Raw genomic sequence first — 25,220 nt, 5'->3', positions numbered from 1 at the left:
ATGTTTTAAGTATTTTTAATACCTTGCCAAAGAGAATTCACGGAGAAACCTATTTTTTTTGTGCAAAATTGTTGTTGCTAGCTGTATGCATCTACAGTTCAGCTTTTGCCTACAGCAGAATTCATCAATTAGTTTTCATTTTTATTATTCTCCTATGACTACTGGAATTAAAAAAAAAGCCTCATTTTCCCTTCTCTGCTCTGGTAAATCCTTTCTTACATGATCATGTTGTGGTCAGATTTGTATTTACTGTATGTACTATAAAACACTGTGATTTCCTCTAACTAGTTTCAGCAGTCAAGTTCAATATGTCTACAGGGATATGCATGAACCTGCATATACATGTGAAGGTAACTGAAGATGTACTCTTTTTTTTTTTTTTTTTTTTTGGAGACAGAGTCTTGTTCTGTTGCCTGGGCTAGAGCGTCGTGGCATTAGCCTAGCTCACAGCAAACTCAAACTCCTGGGCTTAAACAATCCTTCTGCCTCAGTCTCCGAAGTAGCTGGGACTACAGGCTTGCGCCGCCATGCCTGGCTAAAGGATGTACTCTTAATACACCCCCTCATCCATGTAAAATCAATTTATCTGTTTTTGGAGTTTGACAAAATATCACTTAAAAATATATTCATTTTGTGTTAATACATAAATGTATCATATTGTCCATAACATTAGAAAAGGGAAGCCAATCTATCAGGTTTCACATTTAATTTTTTTGCCAGCTTTCAGGTAACAACCTGGCTACCAGAAGAGAATTAAGTACTAAAATAGGTCCAGTCTTTTGTTCCTCTAATAAGAACAGGGCTGCATTCACTAATCTGACAGGTTCAGGTTGCTGTTGCTATCTCCATGGAGTATTTATCAAACTTTTTGTTATATATAGTAAAGGAAATCAGGGAGCTATAGTCACTCAGAAAGTAAGGGTCAATTCTTATGTTAAGGACTTCTAATCCCAACACTAGATACAACTTAACAGGTTGAGAGAACTTTACTACAGGAAACAGTGAGAAGAATTAAGAAACAGGCATAAATCATTTTATATAAGACATGGTGATGAAATTATAAACCTGAAAATAATGAAAGGTGTCAAATAATTCTAAATACCTTTTTAAAGTCAGTCACAGATATAGATAAGAACCAAAAGAAATTTATTTACAAAATTTCTTACTTGACTGTGGTGAGAGCCAAGAAATAATATACCAAGAAACAATCAACTAAGATCCACTAATAGTCTGTAAGCCACTAAGAAAATGAGCAACTCCTGGTTATCAGACTAGAAAGATGTCCTTCTGAGTGTCCTTCAACTGCACAAGAACATATATTTAACCAAAGGAGTCTGTGCAAGTAGTACCATGGTACTTGTAGGCTCAGTTGAGCCACAGCTTCTACAGTGCTGTTTCCTGTCTACCTTACATAGCTGTTTCACCACTTTTGCTGATTTCTGTGTCAGCTTCTTTCTCTTTTTCTCCTCCTTTGTCAGTTTTCTCCTTTTCTTCTTCTTCTTTGTTGACTCCTTTCTCTTCTTCTCCACTGTCAGCTTCTTTCTCTCCTCCACTGTTGGCTCCTTTCTCTCCTTTTTTGTCCTGAACACTGATGTAAACTGCTTTGTTATAGCCTTCCCGGTTCCGAGCAATTTCAATGGCAAAAAATTGTATCCTGGGAGCTGGAAGGTGAACAGAATTGATTATTGTCCTAGTCTCAGTTAATTCCCTAAATCCATTGGAAATTATTGACAAAGCAGAACTAATATGCAAATCATTCAAGTATAGTCATAAGCTTCAGAGACCTTGAATTCTAACCTCATATTAACAAGACTGAAAAAACTTAACTATCTTACAGTTACCTAAGAAACAGAAACATGATCTTTAAAGATATAACAAATAAGATGACCTCCAACCTAACTATACATGTCACTGATGCATCAGTGAAACAAGATTCCTCACTTTCCTTATACAGAAACACTTCCAGAGGCAAGAAACTCACCAAAGATGGTGTTTTCCTCAGTGTATCCCTGAGAACAGTCTAGTCGCAGCAAAGTACCATAGTTGAAGTCTTCTACAATCCCATCAAACTTCAAGCAGAATGGCCTCCACTTCTATAAAGGCAAAAAAAAAAAAAAAAACCCAACAAACAAAAAAACAATGCTGTAGCTGACAAATGCAAGAGGCTGATACACTCAGGCCAGGAGAGGGGCTTCTACTTCCCCAGTAAGGAAAATAGCAATAGTGGAAGAGACTAGAATTGAGGTGATTGCTAGTTCACAGTGAAACTAGTAGTAAGTTTCTGTGTTACCTATTGTTTTTAGGTTGCTATTTCCTAACACAAACAATATTTAACTTCAAAAAAATATATAAATCCTTTATTACAAAATTAAAATGTGATTTCTTAAATAGATTCTGCTTCATTTTGAAGTTATTGGTCAGCTCAGCCCAAAATGGCTACTCATCCTCACTAAAGCACAAATGAGACAAAGAAGGAAGGAATTTGGCCCAAAATCATAAAGTTAGATTTTTTTTTTTTTTGAGACAGAGTCTCGCTTTGTTGTCCAGGCTAGAGTGAGTGCCATGGCGTCAGCCTAGCTCACAGCAACCTCAAACTCCTGGGCTCAAGCGATACTCCTGCCTCAGCCTCCCGAGTAGCTGGAACTACAGCCATGCACCACCATGCCCGGCTAATTTTTTTTATATATATATCAGTTGGCCAATTAATTTCTTTCTATTTATAGTAGAAACAGGGTCTCGCTCTTGCTCAGGCTGGTTTTGAACTCCTGACCTTGAGCAATCCGCCCGCCTCGGCCTCCCAGAGAGCTAGGATTACAGGCGTGAGCCACATAAAGTTAGATTTTAAGAAAGAAGCCTATTCAGTAGCAGCAAGATCAGTAGTAATAGTCTGCTAGGAGTTGAAATTTTAGATTATTCATTAGCCAAGGGAAATTTTTTTTCTTAACTGTTAGCGTTAGAAGTATCTTATACTGTCAAAGTATACAGTATCTTATACTGTCAAAGTATAAGATAATCACATAAGCAACAAAAAAACACAAGTTTTTCAATCATCCATGGCCTATGATAATGTAAACATAAATCCAGAGAATCAAAACACCTTTCTGTAACCTGTTTGCCACGTCCCCACCCAAATCTTCTGGCTAAACTACCTACTCAAGTAAACTGATTCCTCCTCATCTGAAAGGGCTGGGTGGATAGAGATTTGATACATCCAAGTTAAAAAGGGGAAAAAAGGAGACTCAAGGAATATGAAAAATCCATAAATTGGAAAAACATTCATTTCCTAACTTACTTAGTTGATTATAACTACAAAAAAAAGCACACTGGTTCGTTATTACATATTTTCCTTAAAACAAACAAAAAAATTTTAAAAATTGTTGGTCAAATGCTAGGTATAATAATATTTAGGAAATAGAATTCTTACCTCTTTAGCGGATTCTGATTTGAGTTCTTCTGGGTCCAATATATCTATCCTGAGTTTCTCAAAATTTTCCCGAAACTCAGAGTAGATTTGGTCATCCACTTTGGTGAGTTTCAGGAACTGTGGGTCAACTGATGAAATCAACTGCCAGACAGTAAGACAACATACAATGCTAGTCTCTAACTTATTGCATTTCCATCTCCCCCAACCGTTGTCAGAATACCCTTATGGATCCTCAGGGCAGAAGATTTCATTAGGAAGTATGACAGCCTAAGTCCTAGATGAAATCATGACATAGTTTTAAAGTGCCATAATATATTACAATCTCTTCCACCAATTTGGTCAATTGGCCCATTTGGCCCTAGTAATGCCTGGCTATCACCCTCTGTAGCTTGTTCATTCATTCAACAAACATTTATTAAGTGCCTTCTATGTATGGGCCAAGTACCCTTTTGCCAGCTAGTAACAGAACACTTCGGAAAGCAGCAGAACTCCTCATTGCCAAAACAAGTTTTCTCCCACCCCTCTGTTGTCTGGGGGTAAGATCATATAGTAATAAAAACTATCTCCAAAACACAACTGTTCAACTTGCTAACAGAGTGATTAGCAGAGCACCATACACTACAATTACATGTTTAATTCCGCTTAATGATGAAGACAACTCACCTTGTAATAGACTTCAGCATGCTGCATTGCTCTCATGGCCCAAGCCATCTCAATATCAGGCTGCAAAGGAGTGAAGAATGCCAGATCAGAAAACTCCAATCCTTCTACTGGATAACAAATTAAGCAAGTACATGGATGTCCAGTTAATGCTCAAGAAGGCTACCAAACTTGATATTACTGTCAAAGGATAAAAACTAGATTATGAATTTGGACAATAATTCTTTTGTCCTTATGGCAACAAAAAGAAGCTACCTACGCAGTATAATAAATACAATGAAGCACTGGCTATCTTTTCCCAGCAGCTAGTGGAAGTGTGGGAGGCTAAAGAAAGCAATAGATTAATCATCTTCTCAGGACTGAGTTAAATCACTGTAAAGCTAAAATAACATACCCATCTACACCACCAAGTTGTTGGGAGAACAAAGACAATGGAACAGAAAGCTATTTTTTCATGTTTAAGACTACGGCTGGTCATAATCATCATTTGTGTTTCTTAGATAGCCATTCCCCACTCTGTAACACCTAGAAATGAATTAGCATCATGAAAGCAGTCAGGTTACAAATAAATCTTACCAAGCACCCATCACCTTTTCCACTGGCATCTCTCACTCCAACTAGACAAATCTATGTCAATGACTCCAGAAAAAAGCCATTTGCATTTGTTCCTCCATGCCTTATAGACCATGCACTTTTCCTACCCGCCAATCCATGTCCTATATCTACCTAAACTTTGAGAATCCAGTTAAAGCTCCTCTTCCTCAGTTAAGTCGTCTTCTACTGCCTCAGTCTTTAGGGATCTCTTCTTCAGCTAAACGTCTTGGATCTTATGGCCTAACCCACTCATCTAGTATGCATCACATTCTCATTGGGTGTTACTATTATTCTCACGTCTCTTTGTCTTGTTTCTCAAAATGCATCATGTGCTTTTCGCCTTAAGGTCCTAAACCAGACAAACCATAAGCCAGTACAGTTTTGCTGCACAATGGAATCACTTAGGGACCTTTAAAAAATACTGATACCCTTCCAAGTCTGACCACTCGGGGAAAAAAATACTGATACTTTAAAATCCTTCAAATACTTTAAAAAATTCTTGGCTCTCCATCCTCCAGAGATTCTGATTTAGTTGGTATGAACTGCAATCTAGCAATCGGGATGTTTAAAAGCTTCTCAGGTGATTTCTAAGGCGTAGCAAAGTTGGGGAATCACTTCCACGGGCATCGGTCCTGCGTTTGCGGACCAAGATTCGAATGAATTGAACGAAGGTGAGGTTTCTGGAGAACGCGGAGAGAGTGTGCAGAAGATGTCAGAACAGGGGGTTAGAATTTATAGGAAGGCCCTGCAGACATCCCAGGCTAACTGGGTGGGCGGGAGTTGTGGGTGAGTCATACTCACATCGTTGCCATACGACTCTGCCGGGAGAGAAAGAGCATGTGCCACAGACACCAGCTCCCCGGAAACCTGGGAAGGGGAAAAGAAGGAAGAAAAAAAATTCAAGACTCGACCCGGCTCGACTTCCCAACTCACCCGACCCCAGAGCAGCGTCTCACCGGCTCTTCGGTTCCACCGGTAGCCTCCATATTGCAGTCCAGAAAGCGTGGCTTCACCTTCCCGGAAGTGGTTTTTTTTTTTCCGTTTTTTTTTTTTTTGTGTGTGTGTGTGTGCTCCTTCTGCAGTTGATTGGAAACAGGGGTCGAATCAGAGTCTTTATCAAGCTGCGCCTGCTCGCTCCCTCTCTCGCCCGCAGGATGTCGCTGGCCCCGCCTCACTCTCTCCGCGCAGGCGCAGAAGTGGCATACTGTTGCATACTGGGCTGCTGGCGAGATCAGAGGTGGTTTGATTGCTCAGTGACTTTGGTGGTGATCACAGGGAAACTCTGAGTTAAAATAGTGCAGCTCGCGTGTCTTCACTACGTTGCGTGTCCTGCAGAAATTAGAATTCACATTCTCCATTCGTGCGTGCATACACACACACACACCCCAGTACCTCAAACCAGGGAGTAAATCACAAACAGACATAGTGCTAGGAGCTGGTGTGCAGGGATGCAGAATTTAGTCCTTGCTTTGGAAGAACTAGATATAGTGAGGGAACAGATAAAGTGATGATTACAGCATAGCAGCATACACTGCGGCAGCATGAATGGCGGGTACCTAAGCTGAATCATGAAGAGAATTTAGCCAAGCAGATAGGAAAAGATAGTCCAGGCAGAGGGAACAGCATATGCAAAGCCATTAATGAATTAAACATCGTGGAACCGGTTAGGCGAGGTGGCTCACGCCTGTTATCCTAGCACTCTGGGAGGCCGAGGTGGGCGGGTTGCTCGAGGTCAGGAGTTCGAAACCAGCCTGAGCAAGAGCGAGACCCGGTGTCTACTAAAAAAAAGAAAGAAATTAATTGAGCCCAGGAGTTTGAGGTTGCTGTGAGCTGGGCTGACGCCACAGCACTCACTCTAGCCTGGGCAACAAAGCAAGACTCTGTCTCAAAAAAAAAAAAAAAAAAAAATCTTACCATCTTAACCATTTTTAGGTGTACAGTTCGGTAGTGTTCCGTATATTCACATTGTTGTTTAACAGATCTCCAGAACTTTTTCATCTTGCAAAACTGAAACTCTGTGCCTACTAAAAAACAATTCCCCATTTCCCCCTTCTTTCAGCCCCTGGAAATCACCATTCTATTTTCTGTTTCTATGAATTTAACTTCGTTAGATACTGCATATAAGTGGAATCATACAGTATTTGTCTTTTTGTGATTGGATAATTTCACTTAGTATAATGTCCTTGAGGTTCACTCATGCTGTAGCGTATGGCAGAATTTCTTTCCTTTTTACAGCAGAATAATATTACATTGTATGTACATACCACATCCGTTTTATCCATTTATCCATCAATAAACACTTGGGTTGCTTTCACCTTTTGGCTATTGTGAATAATACTGCTATAAACATCAGTGTACAAATATTACTTGAAGACCCTGCTTTCAATTCTTTTGTATATATACCCAGAAGTGGGATTGCTGGATCACATAGTTTATCATATGGTTAAGGGATTGCAATTTTTCAAGGAAACTTAGGGACTTTTAAAATTATTGTTTTAGGTTTAGAGAGACGTAAGTGTACTTAGGAATTGGCCTTATAGAAAATACTCCCCTGGAGGGTGAGCTAGGTATATATCCAGAGACACTGAATGAAGAGAGGCAGCAAAAGTAGGAAATTGAGGTGTTTTTTCTAGATGCCTTCTGCTTTCTCTATAAAGTAAAATAGGAAAGCTCAGAGCAAGAAGGGATGTGTTAAAGTCTTGTTTTGAGAAGAATGTCTTGAGAAGTCCTGAATAGCAGCTCAGAGGAGTGGAAGAACCAATCTAACAGAAAGATGGAGGGAAGTTTTCAGGGAACACCTAAAGCTGGAGGACATGATTCTGCATGGGTTGCAGTCTCTATGTACTCCAGAGATCTGAATATAAGATGAATCATCAACATGGATGCTGAATGTTAATGAATGCAGAGGCCTGAACAGGAGTAACATAGAGGGGTAGACCCAAGCTGTTGGCCAAATTGGTATGTAACAAGTTGACATGAATACATCCAGGAGACCCAACTGGCCTTTTACTTGAAGAAGCATGTGGGTAATTTGCTCTGTCTAATATCTTGGGGAAATTCACTGCCTTTAAATTTTATTTTATTTTATTTTATTTTATTTTATTTTATTTTATTTTATTTTTTGAGGCAGAGTCTCACTTTGTTGCCCAGGCTAGAGTGAGTGCCGTGGCGTCAGCCTAGCTCACAGCAACCTCAATCTCCTGGGCTCAAGCGATCCTACTGCCTCAGCCTCCGAGTAGCTGGGACTACAGGCATGTGCCACCATGCCCAGCTAAATTTTTTGTATATATATTTTTAGTTGGTCAATTAATTTCTTTCTATTTTTAGTGGAGACGGGGTCTCGCTCAGGCTGGTTTCAAACTCCTGACCTCAAGCAATCCGCCTCGGCCTCCCAGAGTGCTAGGATTACAGGCATGAGCCACCACGCCTGGCCCACTGCCTTTAAATTTTAAAAATGCATTAAAAGATATGTGCATTGTCGGGGTTATTTTTTTTTTTTTTTTTTTTTTTTTTTTGAGACAGAGTCTCACTCTGTTGCCCAGGCTAGAGTGAGTGCCGTGGCGTCAGCCTGGCTCACAGCAACCTCAATCTCCGGGGCTCAGCGATCCTACTGCCTCAGCCTCCCGAGTAGCTGGGACTACAGGCATGCGCCACCATGCCCGGCTAATTTTTTGTATATATATTTTTAGTTGGTCAATTAATTTATTTCTATTTTTGGTAGAGACGGGGTCTCGCTCAGGCTGGTTTCAAACTCCTGACCTTGAGCAATCCGCCCGCCTCGGCCTCCCAAAGTGCTAGGATTACAGGCGCCTCGGCCTCCCAAAGTGCTAGGATTACAGGCGTGAGCCACCGCGCCCGGCCTGTCGGGGTTATTTTTAATTTTTTAAAATAAGGTAATTACTCACTACTCAACTACTCACAACCTTACATACTTTCAGAGACCAAGAATAGGGTCTTCCCAATATTGGAAAAGCCAACTGCTCTTGTACCCCAAAAGAGCAGGAGATAAAACTGTCACCTAGAGCTTTTCTCATTGCCAGGCAAGGGAACCAGCCCAGGCAGAGTTATCAGAATAAGTGTTTGCCCTCATACCCACACCTATTGTTTTAGGTGGACTCCAATAGTTGGCTATTAAAATAAGGGAAGAAAGGAATTGGCCAGGAACAAAAGGTAGTACATAAAAGGAGAGATTTGGTGGACTTTAAGAACTATGTCAAGGAAAGGCCTTTTGGTGTGGGGTAAGAAAACCAGATGGAAATCCACCGGGATGATTCCTCTTATTTTTTGGAAGGGCTCCAGTTGAGTTGTTTTTCAGCTTCCTTCTTAGAAAGGTAATGTGAACATGCCACAGGTGGAGCCAGAAGGCATCATCAGTCCAGAATAAGGTGCTGAGGTATCTGTAATGCCAGGAATCCCAGAAGTGTGGAGAAGTTCGTGAAAGCTACAATTGCTAGGAGATAGGGTAGAGGAAGGCAGTGAGTTATTGAATATGAGTTTGTCAGCGGCAAGGCAATTAGATGAGTGCTACTATTTGCAGGTGGTTAAACCATGTAAATACTCCCTAAGAACATGGATCTCATGGTCTTGGTGGCTGTCAAATTATATGGGAAAAGCAAACTTGAAGAACATTGAAACTGGTTATTAAAAGCTAGGAGGAACAATAGGGCTATGGTCAGAAATCATGTAAGTTAGTCTACTATGAAAATATATAATCTGGCAAATAATAATACAGGTATTTGCTGTGACAGGTGAGATTCATCATATGTACAAGGGATGACTCATGTCATCTCATAAAGCTTATTAATGTGAAAGCAGGATGCTAAACAGGACATCTCTAGTGATCGTGCTCATAGGGTATGTCCTACAGTCAGGACTGGGTCTTGTCCCAGACACCTTGCAGTAACATAGCCTCAAAATACATGAAGTAAAAACTGAAAAAACTACAAGCAGAAATAAACAAATCCATTAAAAGAGTGGTATATTTTAACACATTTCTCAGCAACTGATAGCTCAAACAGCCAATAAATTAGTAAAAATTTAGAAGTTTTGAACATGATGAACTCGATTTAATGAATAGATACTAAACTCTGAATGCAACAATTATATAATACACACTATTTTCAAGCTTTCATGGAAATGTTATAATAATTACATTATGTGATAAAGTATGTCTCAAAAAGTAATAAAGAGTCCAATTCATGCAGATAGGGTAAAAAACATGCCTGGTATGCAGTAGAGATGATGAGGTTATTGATCATAACTGAGTTGTTGAACTCAGTTATAAGCTATAATAATAACTGAGTTATTGAACATGAATTGAATAGCAGGGGTATGGTTCTTATGTCCTGTTTGGCAATTGGACTACAGACAAGAAAGCAAACTCAGTTGGCCTTGAAACTTGTCACCAAAAGCTGGAAGAAAAAAAATGAGGCTATGGTCAGAAACCTTGTGAGTATTCCATGAAAGCAGAAATCCTGGTTACCAAAATGTAATAAGGAACAGGTAAAAGGGATGTGCCGTGTTGCTGAAGCTGGTACACATGAGAATGGTGAGCATATTCCAGGGCTGTTTTGTGGTCAGAAGTAAATACAACAGTTCCTCAGGATGCCATTCTGGGCAACGTAACACAGTTATTACAGGAGATGGATGACACACTGTATTCCATCCCTTTTGACATAGGGACTCACAAATCCATGAAGATCTTGTTCTGTCTTGGAGTGCAGTGGCCAAGAAGGGTTGACATCATGACACAGATGCCACCAGTAGCCCTCCCTTTCACATTCACTAGTTTCCACAAACCCCTTTCAGTGTTGTCATGTCCACAATTCCTGCCTCCATCCTGCCCCCTTGCCACTAATAGTAGTAGCTTTAGTGCTCCCAAGGGTGCTGTAGTAAGCTAGTGCTGCCAGGATGGCCAGAAACTCTAGCTATTGCTCTTTTGTAGTGGTGAACAGATTTGCTTCTCAGGAAGGAAGACTCAAGTACCACCACCCAATATCTATAATACCAACTAGTGATCAACTTAGACCTTGAATTCAAGTCCTAATTCCTCCATTTACTCTTTTTGAATAGGGTCTCATTTGAAAAAATTAACTGGGAACAAAAATACTTGCAGCATTATTCTGAAATCAAAGATGTAGTATGGAACATAACCTAATTTAGGAGAGCTGCTCAATGAATGGAAGCTATGTGCTATATTGGGAACGTTTTTTGTCCCCTCCAAAATTCATGTTGAAACTTAACCCTTAAAGCAATCGTATTGGGAGGCATGGCTTTCAGGAGGTAATTGAAGCAGACCCCTCGTGAATGGGATTAGGTGTATTTATAAAAGGGCTTGACAAAGGGAGCTCACCCCTTTTTTACCTCTTCTGTCTTTTCCACCATGTGATGACACAGCGTCCCCACCCTCTGGAGGATATAGCCACAAGGCAAGGCGCCATCTTGGATGCAGAGAGACCAGGCCCTCATCACCTGGCACCTTGATCTTGGGACTTAGCCTCCAGAACTGTGAAAAATAAATTTCTATTGGTTATAAATTACCCAGTCTGTGGTATTTTTTGTAGTAGCACAGACTAAGATACTATGCTTTTATTTACTATTATATAAATAAGCGGCTGTATAGAGAAACTATGGGCTGCTCCCTCATGCTATCTGTAGCACAACTGAAATTCAGAAGCCCTGCATGTTCCTTGAACACTGTGTCAGGGATTGTAAGACATTTCAGGTTCCTTGGCCAGCAACAACAACAAAAAAATGGGTAAAACAAGGAAAGTAGCAATGTCTCATAAATGAATGGAACCTGAAGAATATAAGATGAACCCCATCAACAGAACTGAGATAAAATCTATCGCTGGGAGAACTGGGAGGCAAAGTCAGCCCTTCAACTCTGTGCATAGTTAGGAAGCATGGAAACATTTCTTCTGAGTAGGTTTTGAGGGGTCAGAACTTCTAATACTTTGAGGAACAGGCAAGAAAGGCCATTGAGTCAGAATAGAAGATATTAAATATTTATTCCTAGAAGGAAGGGCTTGCATATTCATCTTTCACATCTCTCTTGTGCTGTCCCTGGTGTTCCAGGGGATTGTGTCACAATCAGTAGTGGTATGATAGGCAGACCAGGCCCAATAAAGCAGACCCAAGATTGGTAAGAGGGCTCCCATTATAGGGCTGGATGTTATTTTGTCATCCTACCTAAGATGTATTTTTATCTAAGTGTAGAGACCATGGTTTACTTTGCAACAATTATTTTGGGATAGTACAAGAGCTTTCGTTTTGATATTCTACCTTCGATGTGGTGCCATCTCTTGACCCTTAAAGGGGTTTGTATTCCATTTACTTTATGTTTTATCTCCTTGTGTTCCTCACTTTTTATATACACTATATACTTCATTACATTTTTCCTTCAATCCCTGATATTTGTTGACAGCCTACTCAGAGCTATGCCCATACGTGGCTAAGCCCTAGATATGTAATGATGAATAATACATAGTATCTTATTACAATGAGTTCACCCTAGTGAGATATATTATTATACTAAAACTGACAATTATAAAAAAGACAGTACTAATCAGAATGATAGAGATTCCAAAGAATAACACAATGGCTGACACACATTAGAGGAATGCCCTGAGTATTTGCTGGATGAATGGATTAATGACAACACATCCAGGACATCATGGGAAGACACAGAAAGGCATCTAAGCTATCGTGTGGGCATGCTAAAACCTGCTTGACTCCTGAAGTGAACACACCTATGTTAAGTTCCAATGAAAACCCTGGCAGTTGCCACCTTTGATTAATATCGTCCATGGTTAAGGGTAGAGAAATAATTATTCTGCTAACCGCTGAGTATGGATCACAGGGGAGGGCACTCAGACTGTCCCATACCAGTTTATGTGTGTCACTATATGCATACGTGTGCGTGCATGTGTGTGCATGTGACTGTGTTTAAGAAAGAGAACGACACCTCTCCAAGCACAACAGGGGCAGTACAAGTGATCTGAAATCAGGTCAGCCTTAACTTCACCTCCTTCCTGGAAGTTACCAACCTTATTTACTCTCCTAGTCTCAGGGCTATGACAGTTCATGGCTAAAGTTATATCTTTTATTTCAGAGGCACCTGAATTTTATTATCTATGTGACTTTAGGCAGATTACTTAAAAACTGAGTTTTGTTTTTCTCACTTCAAAAGTGAAGATTATATTCACACTTTGCTTTCTTAAGTGTTTTAATGATGGAATTATTAATATATAAGTGAATGCATGAGCTCTTAGCATAGGGCCTGGAACATAGCAAATGCTCAGTAAGTTTTAGATCATTCAGAATGCCATGGACTTTCTAGACGTAGCTCAGACTGAAGCTCTGAGATTATTTTTTTGCAAAGGTTTTTTGTTGTTGTTGTTGTTGTTCCACACCTGCTAAGGGAGAGGCCTGTATTGAGCAAGGGGGAGAAACAGGCATGTTAGCCCTGGTGTTTGTTGGTCCGGCTGCAACTCCTTAATACTATGGTGACCCAGGGCTGTCACATTGGATGAGCATAGACCCCAGTCATGCCTGTCATGCTGCAATGAATCATAGGCTTTTCCTAGAGAAGTTCTGAAAGCTTCACTCAAAAAGCATAATACCAGGATGTTGTAGACAAGACTTTGGGCTTTAGAGGCAGTCCTGTGTTTTAAGAAAAAAAAAAATGAACTGAACCCATGGCTTGTCTATCTATATAGTCACTCTCTCCCTGTCTCCTTTCCTTTCTCTGCTTTATTTAATCTCTCTCTACTCTCCCTCTCTTCCTTCTTTCCTGTTTTGCTTTCTTATAATCACAGAATTTTTCATAGATACATAAAACAGCTTTTAATGTAAATTCAAGCCCACTTGGAAATTCAACTCCATATTGAAATTTTCTCAGCTAGAAATGTAGAAAAGTTTATGCCTCAGTTGTTGTACTTTTTTGTTTTCTAACTAATCAGAACAACTTGGCCATTTAAGACTTGGATCAATTTTTTACTTAGAACCTTCTGAAGCCTTACTTATATCCATATCTCAGCTCTCCTTTCTCACTTCATTCCATTCTTGGGTGAGAATATAGAACTGTGTAAAAATATGACATCAAGCCTGTCCCCTGCCTGAGACTGGTGATAAGCTTGGTGGCTCTTACACTCTGGTTAGGGCCATTGAGTATGTTGCTACAGACGTCACTAGGAGTCCTTGAGAATCCAAAGGAAGGGTAGAAACGAGATTAGTAGTATCGCTTCTCAGCCTTTTGGCTAAGATCAAGTGTAGGAATGAGATTAGTAATGAGACTATCCTGCTTACCTGGTATTCATTCTGTTCTGATTCAGCTACATCTATGGGATAATTAAGGGCTCTGGACTCTCAGGAATCACTAGATTTCTCTGAGAATGACTCCATGGTGCTGGTAGCATAAGGATAGTCTTTCTTTTGACCACAGGCTAACCAGTGGCACTGATCACTTGCCCTGAGATAGAATTGTTTAGGCTATGCCAAGTGACATGCACTGCTTCAGCACTCTTTTGAAAACAACTCTTTCAGTTTTTACTCTCAGCCCTCATTGGATTCACATTTGATCCTATGGGAGCTGTGCCAGGAGAAAAACGTAAGTCATATATTCCTATTTTGAAAATCACCAAACAGCTACTGTTGTTAATGGGCCAAGCAGGGCTGCCTGGCTATTTCTTCCTTAGGATGTCATTTCCTAACATATATTTTAATCACTAAATCAGTTTTCTGACAGACATAGTATCTCACTGTGATTACAATTTTTATTTGCCTGATTAACTTTGATTTTAAGCATCATCTTCCATGAAGGATAGGGTTGATCAAAGAGGGCAGTGGGGCCATTTCTGTGGGTCACCACATATGTACAAACGATGCTTGGAATGCAGGAAGCAACACCATTTAATCTCATGGTAGTAGAATACATACAACATTATCTTATTGCCATAGAAAAGTGACTGTTTGGAAGTAAAGCAAAAACAAAGAATGATTATACATTTCGTATGGAATTATGGCAAATTTTTCATTTATTGTGGAAACTGTCCCCTACTTTCCAGGTTTTCTCAAGTGAGGATGTAAAGTCCATATGGTGGGTTAAATACAAGAACAAGATCTAGAATGAAGGGCTGGCAGTACTGACAGAAGATTCAGGAAACTGGTTCCAGCATTGCCTGAGGCCGAACCTTGAAGTAAAAGGAAGCAAGAGAGATAAACTTTCTGGGCCTTCACCCTATACCAGCAGGTAATAATTCATAATCCTTAATCTATCCACGCCCCAAGGCTACCTAGAGCAGCACTAAATTAATGAAATAACGTGATGTGTATACTACAGGCCAGGTTTCCAAGGATTTACTTGTTGGGATGTTTTGAACTGACCAAGGCATTCCTCGAGGCGTTCTGGGGATCAATATATTAAGCAGGATCTTTCAAGGAAGAGGAGACTTAGAGAGGCCACAGTGCTATTGAAAGTCTAACGCCTCTTGTATTTCATACACCAATTGCCCATCCTGGATTACGCTGCTGGAGATAATACAAACAGGAGGGTACAGTCAAAATGGGCAGTTGGGAGGGAACTTTGGAAGTTCGGTGGATTAATGTGCATAGAGAAAATGAGAGATGGATGGCCACTCCTAGACAGTCTGACACCTTATGTTTCTGCCAAGTGATATGGATGTGCTAAGATGAAAGATACTTGTCCTCACCAATATAATGGTCTCTTTTGTGGTTGGTGATTGTATTTCTTCACAGATGGTGAGCTTTTGAACAAAAAGTTGTTAATGAACAGACAGGTATATGAGTAATCCTTCTGGTGAGAAGTATAGCAATATACAGAGTATTTGAGGATATGACTGGCAGATAAGCTATTGCCAAATGTTGGCACGCATAAGGGGTGAGCAGACTTAGAAAGTCATCCCATGTTGCCAGGGTAGGCAAAAAAGAAAAAAAAAAATCTGTGGCTGTGGGCATGTATGATGTAGCCCAACCACCCCAAAAGGTTTTATTAAAAGGATAAGCTGATTCCAGTTTGACTAGGGCAGAGTGAGTGAGGGGAGGGGGCTAAAGTGTTGGTGGGTGAAGCCAGAGAGTTAGCCAGGGATTAAATCCTGTAGGGTCTTACCAGCCAAGGACTGACTGGGCTTTTACCCTGAGTGAGATCAGAAGCCAGAAGAGGGCTTTGAGCTGAGAGATGATACAGCTCACAGAATATATCAACACAGAGAATTCTAGTATTAAAAATCATATTGCGTGAGGAAATCGGGTCCAGTTTAAACTGAGGAAGTCTAATCAGATGACTGATTCTAATACAAAATGCACGCAACAAAGTTCTATACACTGATTGCCCGTTTGCCACAGGTATGGATCTAAGTTTTCCAGCTGCCACCAGGTAAAGACAGAAAATATGTGCTCCTCCCGGCAGGACTCACAGTATCCCTGAGATCAAAGCTGATGAACTGCTCAGAAGGGACAGCTATGCTTTTCCCTGAGATGAGTCTCTCCCACGAGTCACCCTGAGGAGGATATTGTGCAACGAGTGCACTTCCTCTTCAACATTGTCCTAACAGTAAACACGACAAGGAGATTCATGGAGATCTTTTTTTACAGCGCCCTCAGTGTGAGCACAGTCAAGCAAAAATAGTTTACCTCCTCCACCCACCCCACTACCACCATAAAATTGTTTGTGAACATTGTTCATTTATTTATGGGTATATTCATCTGTTTCCTTTGTGGGTGTCTCTGGCTGTCTGGCACGTTACTTATTGTCGGTGTTTGTTTCTTAGGACTGCTTCCCCCTTGCCTGTTATAGGTATCAGGAAATACCTTTCTTTGTCTTGAGATTTTGTCCTTCATGGTACACCTATAACGGGAAATTGAGAGGAACATAATTTTGTGGAGGACATTAACATCTCGCTCTCACTCTTCACTGGAAAAGAAAAAACAAGTGAAGACAGATGATCCTGGTGATATATATTTATTCATTCAACAGACATTTATGGAGCACCTGCTACAAGGCAGTCACTATCAAAATAAATTAGTGAACAAGGAGACACACATGGTAAAAACAACAACAAAACTCGGCCTTGTAGGGCAGACTTTCCTGTGTGCAGAAACAAGCAAAACAGCATAACAAGGAAATAAGCATGTTAAAAGAATAAAATATATTTTAAAAAGAACCCCAAAAAAGCATGGTAAATGGGAATTACGTGGGTGTGTGTGTGTGTGTTTGTGTTGGGGGGTCCAGGTGTGGCACAAATAAGATGTTTAGAAGAAAGCCACATTGAAAGAAGACATTTAAGCAACGACCTGAGTGAGATGGGGGACGTAGCCATGCAGACACCAGGGGAAACAAGGTTCCGGGCAGAAAGAACAGAGGGCAAAAGCCCTACTTTAGGAAGGAAAAGGAGGTCACTACAGACAGAGGGGAACGAGAAAGAAGAGTACAAGGAGATAAAGTAAGACAGGCAACTAGTGCCCAAATCACATACAGCCTTGTAGCAAAATCATAAGGACTCCTGATTTACCCTGAAAAAAATGTGAGCTGTTGAGTCAGAGCAGAGGCATTAAATGATCTGACTGTTTGTTTTAATAGCATCACTCTGGCAGCTGGATTGGTTATCACTGGGGGGAGGGGGAAGCAGAGAAAGGGTCAGAAAATAATTCCCATAATCCATGGGAAAACTGGTGGCTTGGTCAGGGCGGAAGCAGTGGAGGTGGTGAGAAGTGGTGAGATGTCAGATTGTGGATCTATTTACACAGGCGACCTCACAGGATTTCTTGACAGAGGGAAACGAGGGGTGGGTAAAGGATCGCCCTCAAGTCTACAGCATGAATGACCGGAAGCTTAAGAGCAGCCTTACCTGCGATGGAGGGGTGGATACTGCAGGTGAAGGATTTCAGGGCAACATGGGAGAATTCAATTTGGGGCTTGTTAATGTGGGTTGACTCTTATGCAAGTTTCTCAATGAATTAGGAAGGAAGGTCATCAGCTAATCGTCAGGAGGTGGGAGGAAGTGCTGGAGGCTTGAAGGGAGAAAATAAGTTGTGAAATGGAAGGATAGGCAGGGATGGTGGCACGAGAGAGAGAATTGAGTAGTTTTAGGATTTGGGCTAAAAACCTGGTGGAATGATGTTTTCGCTTAAATCGATAGAGGCACTGGCTGTCTCAAGATCAGATAATGGTCATACTTTATGATCCAGTCAGAAAACTGTGGCTTTTGCTGGCCTTCTCGCTTCTGAAAACCGGTTTGCTCTTGCTGGACAAGGTGGCACGTCTAGGTCTCAGTGAGAGAAGTGAAGAGGCACAGATAGGTCTAACACATAACAGAACACAATCCACCTGGACTTCCAGCTTATGCAGAACTGCACTCTGAGTTTTGCTTATAGAGAAAGGGCTCACACAATCAGGTAATCTGACCCAAATCTGAAAGTGAGAGACGGGCCAGAAAGGACATTCAGAGGATCAAAAGGGAACCCAATAAGCCCCACTATCAATGGGAGAAGAGTAGGGGCTGGCTTATGAACAAGGTTCAAAGCCCTGTGCTGGCCTGCTTGGTCCAAACTGCTCTACAGACATGTACAGCTCCTACATAGAGCACTTCATTCTGGACCCAGAAGCCAGTATTAAGGGACCAAGAGCCATGCCTACAGAGGAGGGAAGAAACCTCTAACTACTACCTGTCTAGGTAGGTCAGACAGTGGGAACTTATATCCTTTCCTCAAACTGGAACTTTCCTCTAAACTGGAGAAAGACACAAAATCTCTTGGGGGAAAATTTAAAAAAATACACATACACACACACTTATATATGCATACACACACATATATGTATGTATACACTTACAAATAATTATGGATTTACCTTCCAGACAGGGCCTCCCTGAAATCTTACTGTGGGTTTGCTGCTAGCAAATTAGATGCCAAGGATGGTGGAGGTACTGCCTGAAATACACTTGATCTAAAGCCTATAGGCAGACCCCCAAGCACAGTGTATGAAACTAACAAAGAAAAAAAACTCAAGGGAGGAGATATGGCCATTTGACTCACTGTCTGCCCAATTTCTCAAGGTAGTCAATCTTGTGGCTGCAAAGTAGCCTGGAAAAGCGCCTCCCACTCCTCCTCCTCCCCTAAACCAAACTGAAGCCCGGACCTGGGTCCCCAGGTGGAGGGGCAGCCTTGCCCACCAGCTCCTCAATGGGTGGGAGATTATCATCCAGGATCACACTGATTCTGTTCCTTCTACTCTCAGCCTCTAATGCGGTAGTACTCCAGGCAGTGTCTTCTTTCCTTCCACCACTAGATGGAGATCCTCTGCCTCCCTTTCACATGCGTTTCATTCCCCAGGAAGGCTGGGCATTCCACAACAGTTCTGAGCCCTCCCTTACAGCTCCTGGCATGGCAGGGAGAATCACACAGATGCTTCTGTCTGTCTGCACTGCTGTGAGCCACAGCAGTGGCCAGCTGGAGTTTCCTGTAGTTGCCCTCTTCCTTGAGCTCCGTGCAGTGCCGTGCTTCCTAGCCACCATTCCCATCAGAAGCCCCCAGAAGCAGAGATCCTTGTAGCCACTGAACCCCAGTGAGGACAATTTTAACACCTGACGACTAGGGGGCTGTATCCTGGTGGCGGCTACAAGAGCTATATACTTTTGGATACTGGCTGCCCCACAGAATCTGCAGAGGCCTTAAGGCACTGGAACCTATGAAGCTATAATTTTAGAAGCGCTTCCGCCAGAAGGGCTGGGGATTTAAGGAGAGGCATCTCACACTCCTGTATTGTCTGGCCCAAATAAGGGCATCCTGCAGGTATTCCACCTGCTCTAGGTGCACAACTTACTCGGTGCCTTCTCCATGAAGCTAAGGAAAGTAAAAGGGGCCACGGAGATGCCCCGGTGCCCTCTACATTCAACACAGCAGTTCCCCATCTCCACCCCAGCCACCGATCAGAGACAACCTGTTTGCTCCCTGTCCTCCTTTGCCATAAATACAAGAAATGCATCCCAAACATCTTACATAGCGAACAGGTAGCTTCCTAGCAAGCAGTCCTCTATGTCTCAGAAACCATGAATATGTGATGTTTAATAGCATTTTGTTTACCAATCAAGAATATATGGCATTTTCCAAATACAAATTTCCTAGACCTCCTACACACACATTTGGAGAAGCACATGACCCTTATTAATCAGTAGTCTGGTCATAAGATCATCTGGGTAATTCGTTCACAACAAAGCAATCCCCTACAATATTTTAGAAAAGCATTTTACATTAGTTAAGGCGATCATCTGTTGCTGTTCCTCTCGACCAGTTAGCACACATCTCATCTCATTCAGGCAGAGAGTACTCTGAGACTGCCCCTCAGCTCTCTCTCCACTCAAGACAGAGAGCCGGCAAGTTAAGTCGGCCTGGACTCAGCATCTCTGGAACGACGCTCAGGAGGAGGTAACGGGGTCTGGCACCTGATTTCTCTCCTCATCACCTCTATGTTCTGGCAAGTATTTGAAAAAAATAAACAGAGCAAGGGCCATTAAGAATCCCATAGCCTGGCCGGGCGCTGTGGCTCACGCCTGTAATCCTAGCTCTTGGGAGGCCGAGGCGGGCGGATTGCTCAAGGTCAGGAGTTCAAAACCAGCCTGAGCAAGAGCGAGACCCCGTCTCTACTATAAATAGAAAGAAATTAATTGGCCAACTGATATATATATAAAAAATTAGCTGGGCATGGTGGCGCATGCCTGTAGTCCCAGCTACTCGGGAGGCTGAGGCAGAAGGATCACTCGAGCCCAGGAGTTTGAGGTTGCTGTGAGCTAGGCTGACGCCACGGCACTCACTCTAGCCTGGACAACAAAGTGAGACTCTGTCTCAAAAAAAAAAAAAAAAAAAAAAAAAAGAATCCCATAGCCTGTCCACTCTCAGAAATCAGGACTTTAAAGAGGCTAAAACTTCACTTAATAGTTCTGCTCGCCTAAGACACACAGAAGTGTGGGAGAGCATAGAGCCTTGGTACTCAAAAAGTATGGTCTCCAGCCCAGCCCATGAATCAGACGCTGCATGTGATTTGTAAGCACAGCAAAGTTTGGAAAGTTCAGCTCTGGTGGTTGGTTAGGAGCTGGGGCATTGGCTAGAGCAGTGGTTCTCAAATTTGAGTGTGCATCAGAATCACCTGAAAGGTGTGTGAAAACACGGATGGCTGGGCCCCCACCCCAGTGTTTCTGACTCATAAGTCTGGGATTTGCATTTCTAACAAGCTCCCAGGTGATGCCCACCCGGCTGTTCTGGAAACCACGCTTGCAGAAATACTAGGCTAGAGACAAAGCTGGACTGAAACCACAGCTGCATTTGTTTCATCCCAGGTAAGTCCCTGAACCTATCTAAGCCTTGGTTTCCTCATATGTAAATTGGAAATAATTAAAGTAACAGCCTTTGCTTCCAGTGTTACTGTGAAGGTTAGATCAGGGAATACGGAGAAACCCCTTGGCACGGGCCTGGCACACAGTAAATCCCGAATGGATGTAGGCAATTATTACTACTATGAGTCTAGACACACCACGGCAGACATTGCATCCTCCTCTAACCTCCCCTCTTTCCCGTGTGTCTACGGGGAACTCTCTCCACAAAATAATGTACCTGAAGTACAGATAATCCAAAATCTCAGTATTCAGAACAATAGAGGAGGAATCCTGCCATGGCTTGTATCGGGAGGCAGGTGCTGATGGAGAAAGAATTGAACATCATAGTCAACTGCAGCCCCCCATCCAACACAACGAAGCAGCAAACACTTTAGCCCTGGACTAAACCAGTAGGGTGTCCTCGATATTCCAACTCAAGGCAAGTAGGTAGGTGCCTGCTAACAGGACATCAGGAACTCTTTCCAGGCTTTACCTTATACTACAGAAACCTACCAACACACCTGCCAGTACCACCCCGTCCCCTGCCTTCCATCACCCTCCCCCTCCTCACCTCTGCCCCCCTCCCTACCACCCCTCACCTTCTCAGGCCATTCATCTTGCTTTGTCTTTTGCCTCAGATCTAATTTTCTCAGCTCATTTGGTCAAGCACCCCGGAATATTAGCTTGGACTGTCAAACCCTGGATCTTCTTGTGGCCATTCTTTCTGGAAGCCTATTTTCTGGATTTCCCTTCATTGTGCAGCCCATATGTACAAAAGGAGAACCACACCTAGTGATGGGTGTATAGCCTTTCAACCTCCCTCTTCACTCCAGACTTGGGACGAGTGAGAGGATCCTACTGCTGCCCACCACAGAATATGTATGTATTTATTTTCTACTCAATTTATCATACTTTTGTCATCATGGTTTTATCTTCATGGTTAGCCACAGAATTCCTTCAAATATCACTGTCCTGGTCACTTGTGCCAATTCTAGAAGTCTCCAAAACTACAAAGAAAATGCTGTACCGTGGGCCCATTCCAAACTCTTAAATTAAAATTACACCGGCTTTCCACTGATAGCACTGCAGGACTGTCTGTGACACGTCCCTCCATTACAGCAAAGCCAAGCCTAATCGTGACCTAAAAATCTGGAAGGGTAAGATCCCGGGACTCAGAGAAAAAGGAGGCCAGAAGGGAAGTCAGGCCATGGAGGAAGGGAACCTGGCTTTCCCACCTCCTCTGGACTCTTTGGAGTTCAGTGGAAAGAGGCCTTTAACCTAAGCACTCAAGGCCCTAACCTCAAGCAGCTTTTATTGTCCATGCTCTAGTGCTGGTGTTGCTTCCTGACCCCACTAAGCCTTTCTATTAAAATTTTCTGTTCTTATGCTAATTTTGAGAGTCTAGGAGCAAGGGCAGGGAAGGAGGCAGCAAACATATCTACATTTTGTGATAAATAAGTCACTGTTAATAAGGCATGAGACAACGCAAAACCACAAGAAGCCTTTAGCCTTACGAATGTCATTAAAGCCACGCAGGCCCATTCCTAATGTCTGCAACTGTCCTTTCTGGAAGAAGCCAAATCTGGCCACCAAGTCTAAATGGGTATAGCATCCACCGCATTCCTTTGTCACATCACCCCGTTTTGTTTTCTTATTATCACTTATCAGTCTCTGAAACTAAGTGGATAACGTGCTTATCGTCTGTCTCCACCCACTAGAATGGATGGTCCCTGAGAACAGGGCCCTTGCGTCCTTACGTGCCTTGGGTCCCCAGGCTCTAAAACTGTGTCTCCTACACAATGGGTGCTCGCTCAGGGGATATTTGTTTCATGAATGAACAGATGTATGGATGGCTGGGTGGATGACGCCCTCAGGGAGGGGTTCCAGGGCTGCCTGGCTTTCTCTTGCACCCACTCAGGCACCCAGGCCCTGACCCACAAAGGAAAGGAACGGGAGAAACTTCCCACCAAGCAGCTTCAAGGCAGAGACAACACAGCCAGGTGGGAATTCCGTACAGCAGCTCTAATGCACATACCCAGACAGGACTGAGCGTGTGCATCTTCGCATTCCTCCTCCAGATGACTCTTAGAAACGGTCCAAGGACTAATGTCTTCCTCTTCCTCGCTCTCATTCCTCCCAGTGATGTCCGCTCCCACGGGGAACAGAAGAAACCGCCCACAAAATAAACCCAGGCCGTGAGCGCAAAGGAGCCGGCCGAATTCCGCACAGCCCGGATAAACAGGGCCACGCTACAGGCCGTCAGCCATCGCGCTCCCGCCCCCGGAAGGACGATTCAACAAGGGGAACTTCCTGCTGCCGTTGCTATGGCTCCGAGGGCGGGACTTCTGGAGACCGCCCGTCTCCGGGTTGCAAATCGACTTCCGGGGCACCCTCCCCCACTAGCTTCCCGGTGGTCTCTCTGCTCCCAATGCCGTCGCTTTACCCTCCTATTTGTCTCGCTCAGGTTCCTCAGTGGACTACTGCGGGTCTAAAGAGCGGAAATCGGGCCGCAAAGAGACCGTCTTCCTAGGACTTGTGCATCGCTCGGTGAACTTTTCGCCGCTTGGTGGCAGTGTGGAGCCACAAGTGCGCACAGCTCCGCTCTTCTCCCGCCCTTCGCGTTTGGAAAAAATCGCACTCTTCAGAGTCAAAAAAATTCCTTCCTACAGAGGCACAGATCTTTTAGGGCTGCCTTGTAGCTCCCACTTTTTGTTTCTGTAAATCTCTGTGCCAATCTGAAGGACAGAAGAGCGGGAGGAAATATTTATTTCTAAATGGGAGTGTCTTGGTTTACTAGCCTGCTTTGTAAACTTTCTCGCATATACGTTTGCCTGGCCTTAGTGCCAGATCTGCAGTAGGGCTTGGGGTTTTTTTTGTTTGTTTGTTTTTTGTTTTTTGAGACAGAGTGTCACTTTGTTGCCCAGGCTAGAGTGAGTGCCATGGCATCAGCCTAGCTCACAGCAACCTCAAACTCCTGGGCTCAAGGATCCTCCTGCCTCAGCCTCCCGAGTAGCTGGGACTACAGGCATGCGCCACCGTGCCCGGCTAATTTTTTCTATATATATTAGTTGGCCAATTAATTACTTTTTATTTATAGTATAGGCAGGGTCTCCCTCTTGCTTAGGCTGGTTTCCAACTCCTGACCTGGAGCAATCCGCCCACCTTGGCCTCCCAGAGTGCTAGGATTACAGGTGTGAGCCACCAGGCAGTGCAGGGCCCCAGTAGGGCTTGTTTTAACTTTGTTGTTGTTGTTCATTAAATGAATCTCAAGATGCTGCCTGTGTAAGTGTTGTGAACCCAGGAAATATAAATAAGAAGGCAAACATCACGTCAACTCCACTACCCAGAAACGACCAGTGATATGTTCATGTATTGCCCCTTATAAACTGGTAGCATTTTATATGTGGTGTAAGGACGGCCTTGCTGAAATAGCAAGAAAATAATAATTTTCTAATAACAGCTAGAGATCAATCCTATGAGCTCTCTCTGCTGGCAGGCAACCTGCTGGGGCTCTGTGTTCACAAACTTCTGAAAAGAGCAGAGAGGGAATGTAAATCTTTCTCTTTACATTCACCAGCTCACAGCCTTTAAGTATTGTCCTCTTCATTAAAAGCTGTTCACAAACTTTGCAAGGGGTCTACCTTATTCTGTGTTATTGAGATCATATTGTGTAGATCACACTGTATCCTGGCATCTTCAAAGTCTCCAAAACGTTAGACTTTGCTCTCTCCTCACTTCTCATTATTTCCTTAGTTCCTAAAGGTGTATTGTTCACAACCTTTATCAAAAGCAAGTGTTTTGTAGAAGTTTAGATAATGTAATGAATCTGTTCACATATCCAAGGTGATCAAATACCAGTATGAGGGGTTCTTGCTAAACTTACTTAGTAGGGTTCTTTGATAAAAGTGAAATTTATAAAGTAGTAGAGAAATGGGCCTAGGAGACTGCTCAGAAGCCTGACTAAATTTTGGTCAAGCAGAGAACTTTGTTATTGCTAGAAAGAAATGATAGGTATGTATGGTGATGAATATGTTAATTACCATGATTTAATTATTCCGAGTGTATACATATATCAAAACATGTATACTATTAATACAAACAATTTTTATGTATCAACAAATAATTTTTCAATACTCTATTTCAAACCGGTGAACTTT

General features: G+C 42.5%; 1 protein-coding gene across 2 annotated transcripts; it reads right to left on the bottom strand.

The window, feature by feature from the left end:
* PBDC1 (polysaccharide biosynthesis domain containing 1) lies at positions 1–23,367 on the bottom strand. Of its 2 annotated transcripts, none has more exons than XM_075999664.1 (7): positions 23,099–23,367; positions 5,635–6,007; positions 5,480–5,545; positions 4,088–4,147; positions 3,425–3,565; positions 1,982–2,093; positions 1–1,661 (listed from the first exon to the last, which is right to left on the bottom strand). In XM_075999664.1, the coding sequence occupies exons 2-7, from the start codon at positions 5,662–5,664 to the stop codon at positions 1,408–1,410; spliced, it is 663 nt and encodes a 220-aa protein (XP_075855779.1). In that variant the 5' UTR covers positions 5,665–6,007; positions 23,099–23,367; the 3' UTR covers positions 1–1,407. The 2 variants fall into 2 exon arrangements, with proteins under 2 accessions (XP_075855779.1, XP_012610807.1); XM_012755353.3 differs by having other exon boundaries at positions 5,635–5,900.
* Between the last annotated feature and the right edge of the window lie 1,853 nt (positions 23,368–25,220).

Source organism: Microcebus murinus, chromosome X (genome assembly GCF_040939455.1).
Source record: "Microcebus murinus isolate Inina chromosome X, M.murinus_Inina_mat1.0, whole genome shotgun sequence".
NCBI classification, from domain to species: domain Eukaryota; kingdom Metazoa; phylum Chordata; class Mammalia; order Primates; family Cheirogaleidae; genus Microcebus; species Microcebus murinus.
The sequence above is the reverse complement of the archived record's forward strand: the minus strand, read 5'-3'. Positions and strand labels throughout refer to the sequence as shown.

Coding starts and splice junctions, on each gene's coding strand:
- PBDC1 (XM_075999664.1), bottom strand. CDS start 5,664: ATGGAGGCTACCGGTGGAACCGAAGAGCCG. Junction 2,094..3,424: donor AATCAGAATCCGCTAAAGAG/GTAAGAATTCTA, acceptor TTGCCTTTATAG/AAGTGGAGGCCATTCTGCTT. Junction 1,662..1,981: donor TGAGGAAAACACCATCTTTG/GTGAGTTTCTTG, acceptor TTCACCTTCCAG/CTCCCAGGATACAATTTTTT.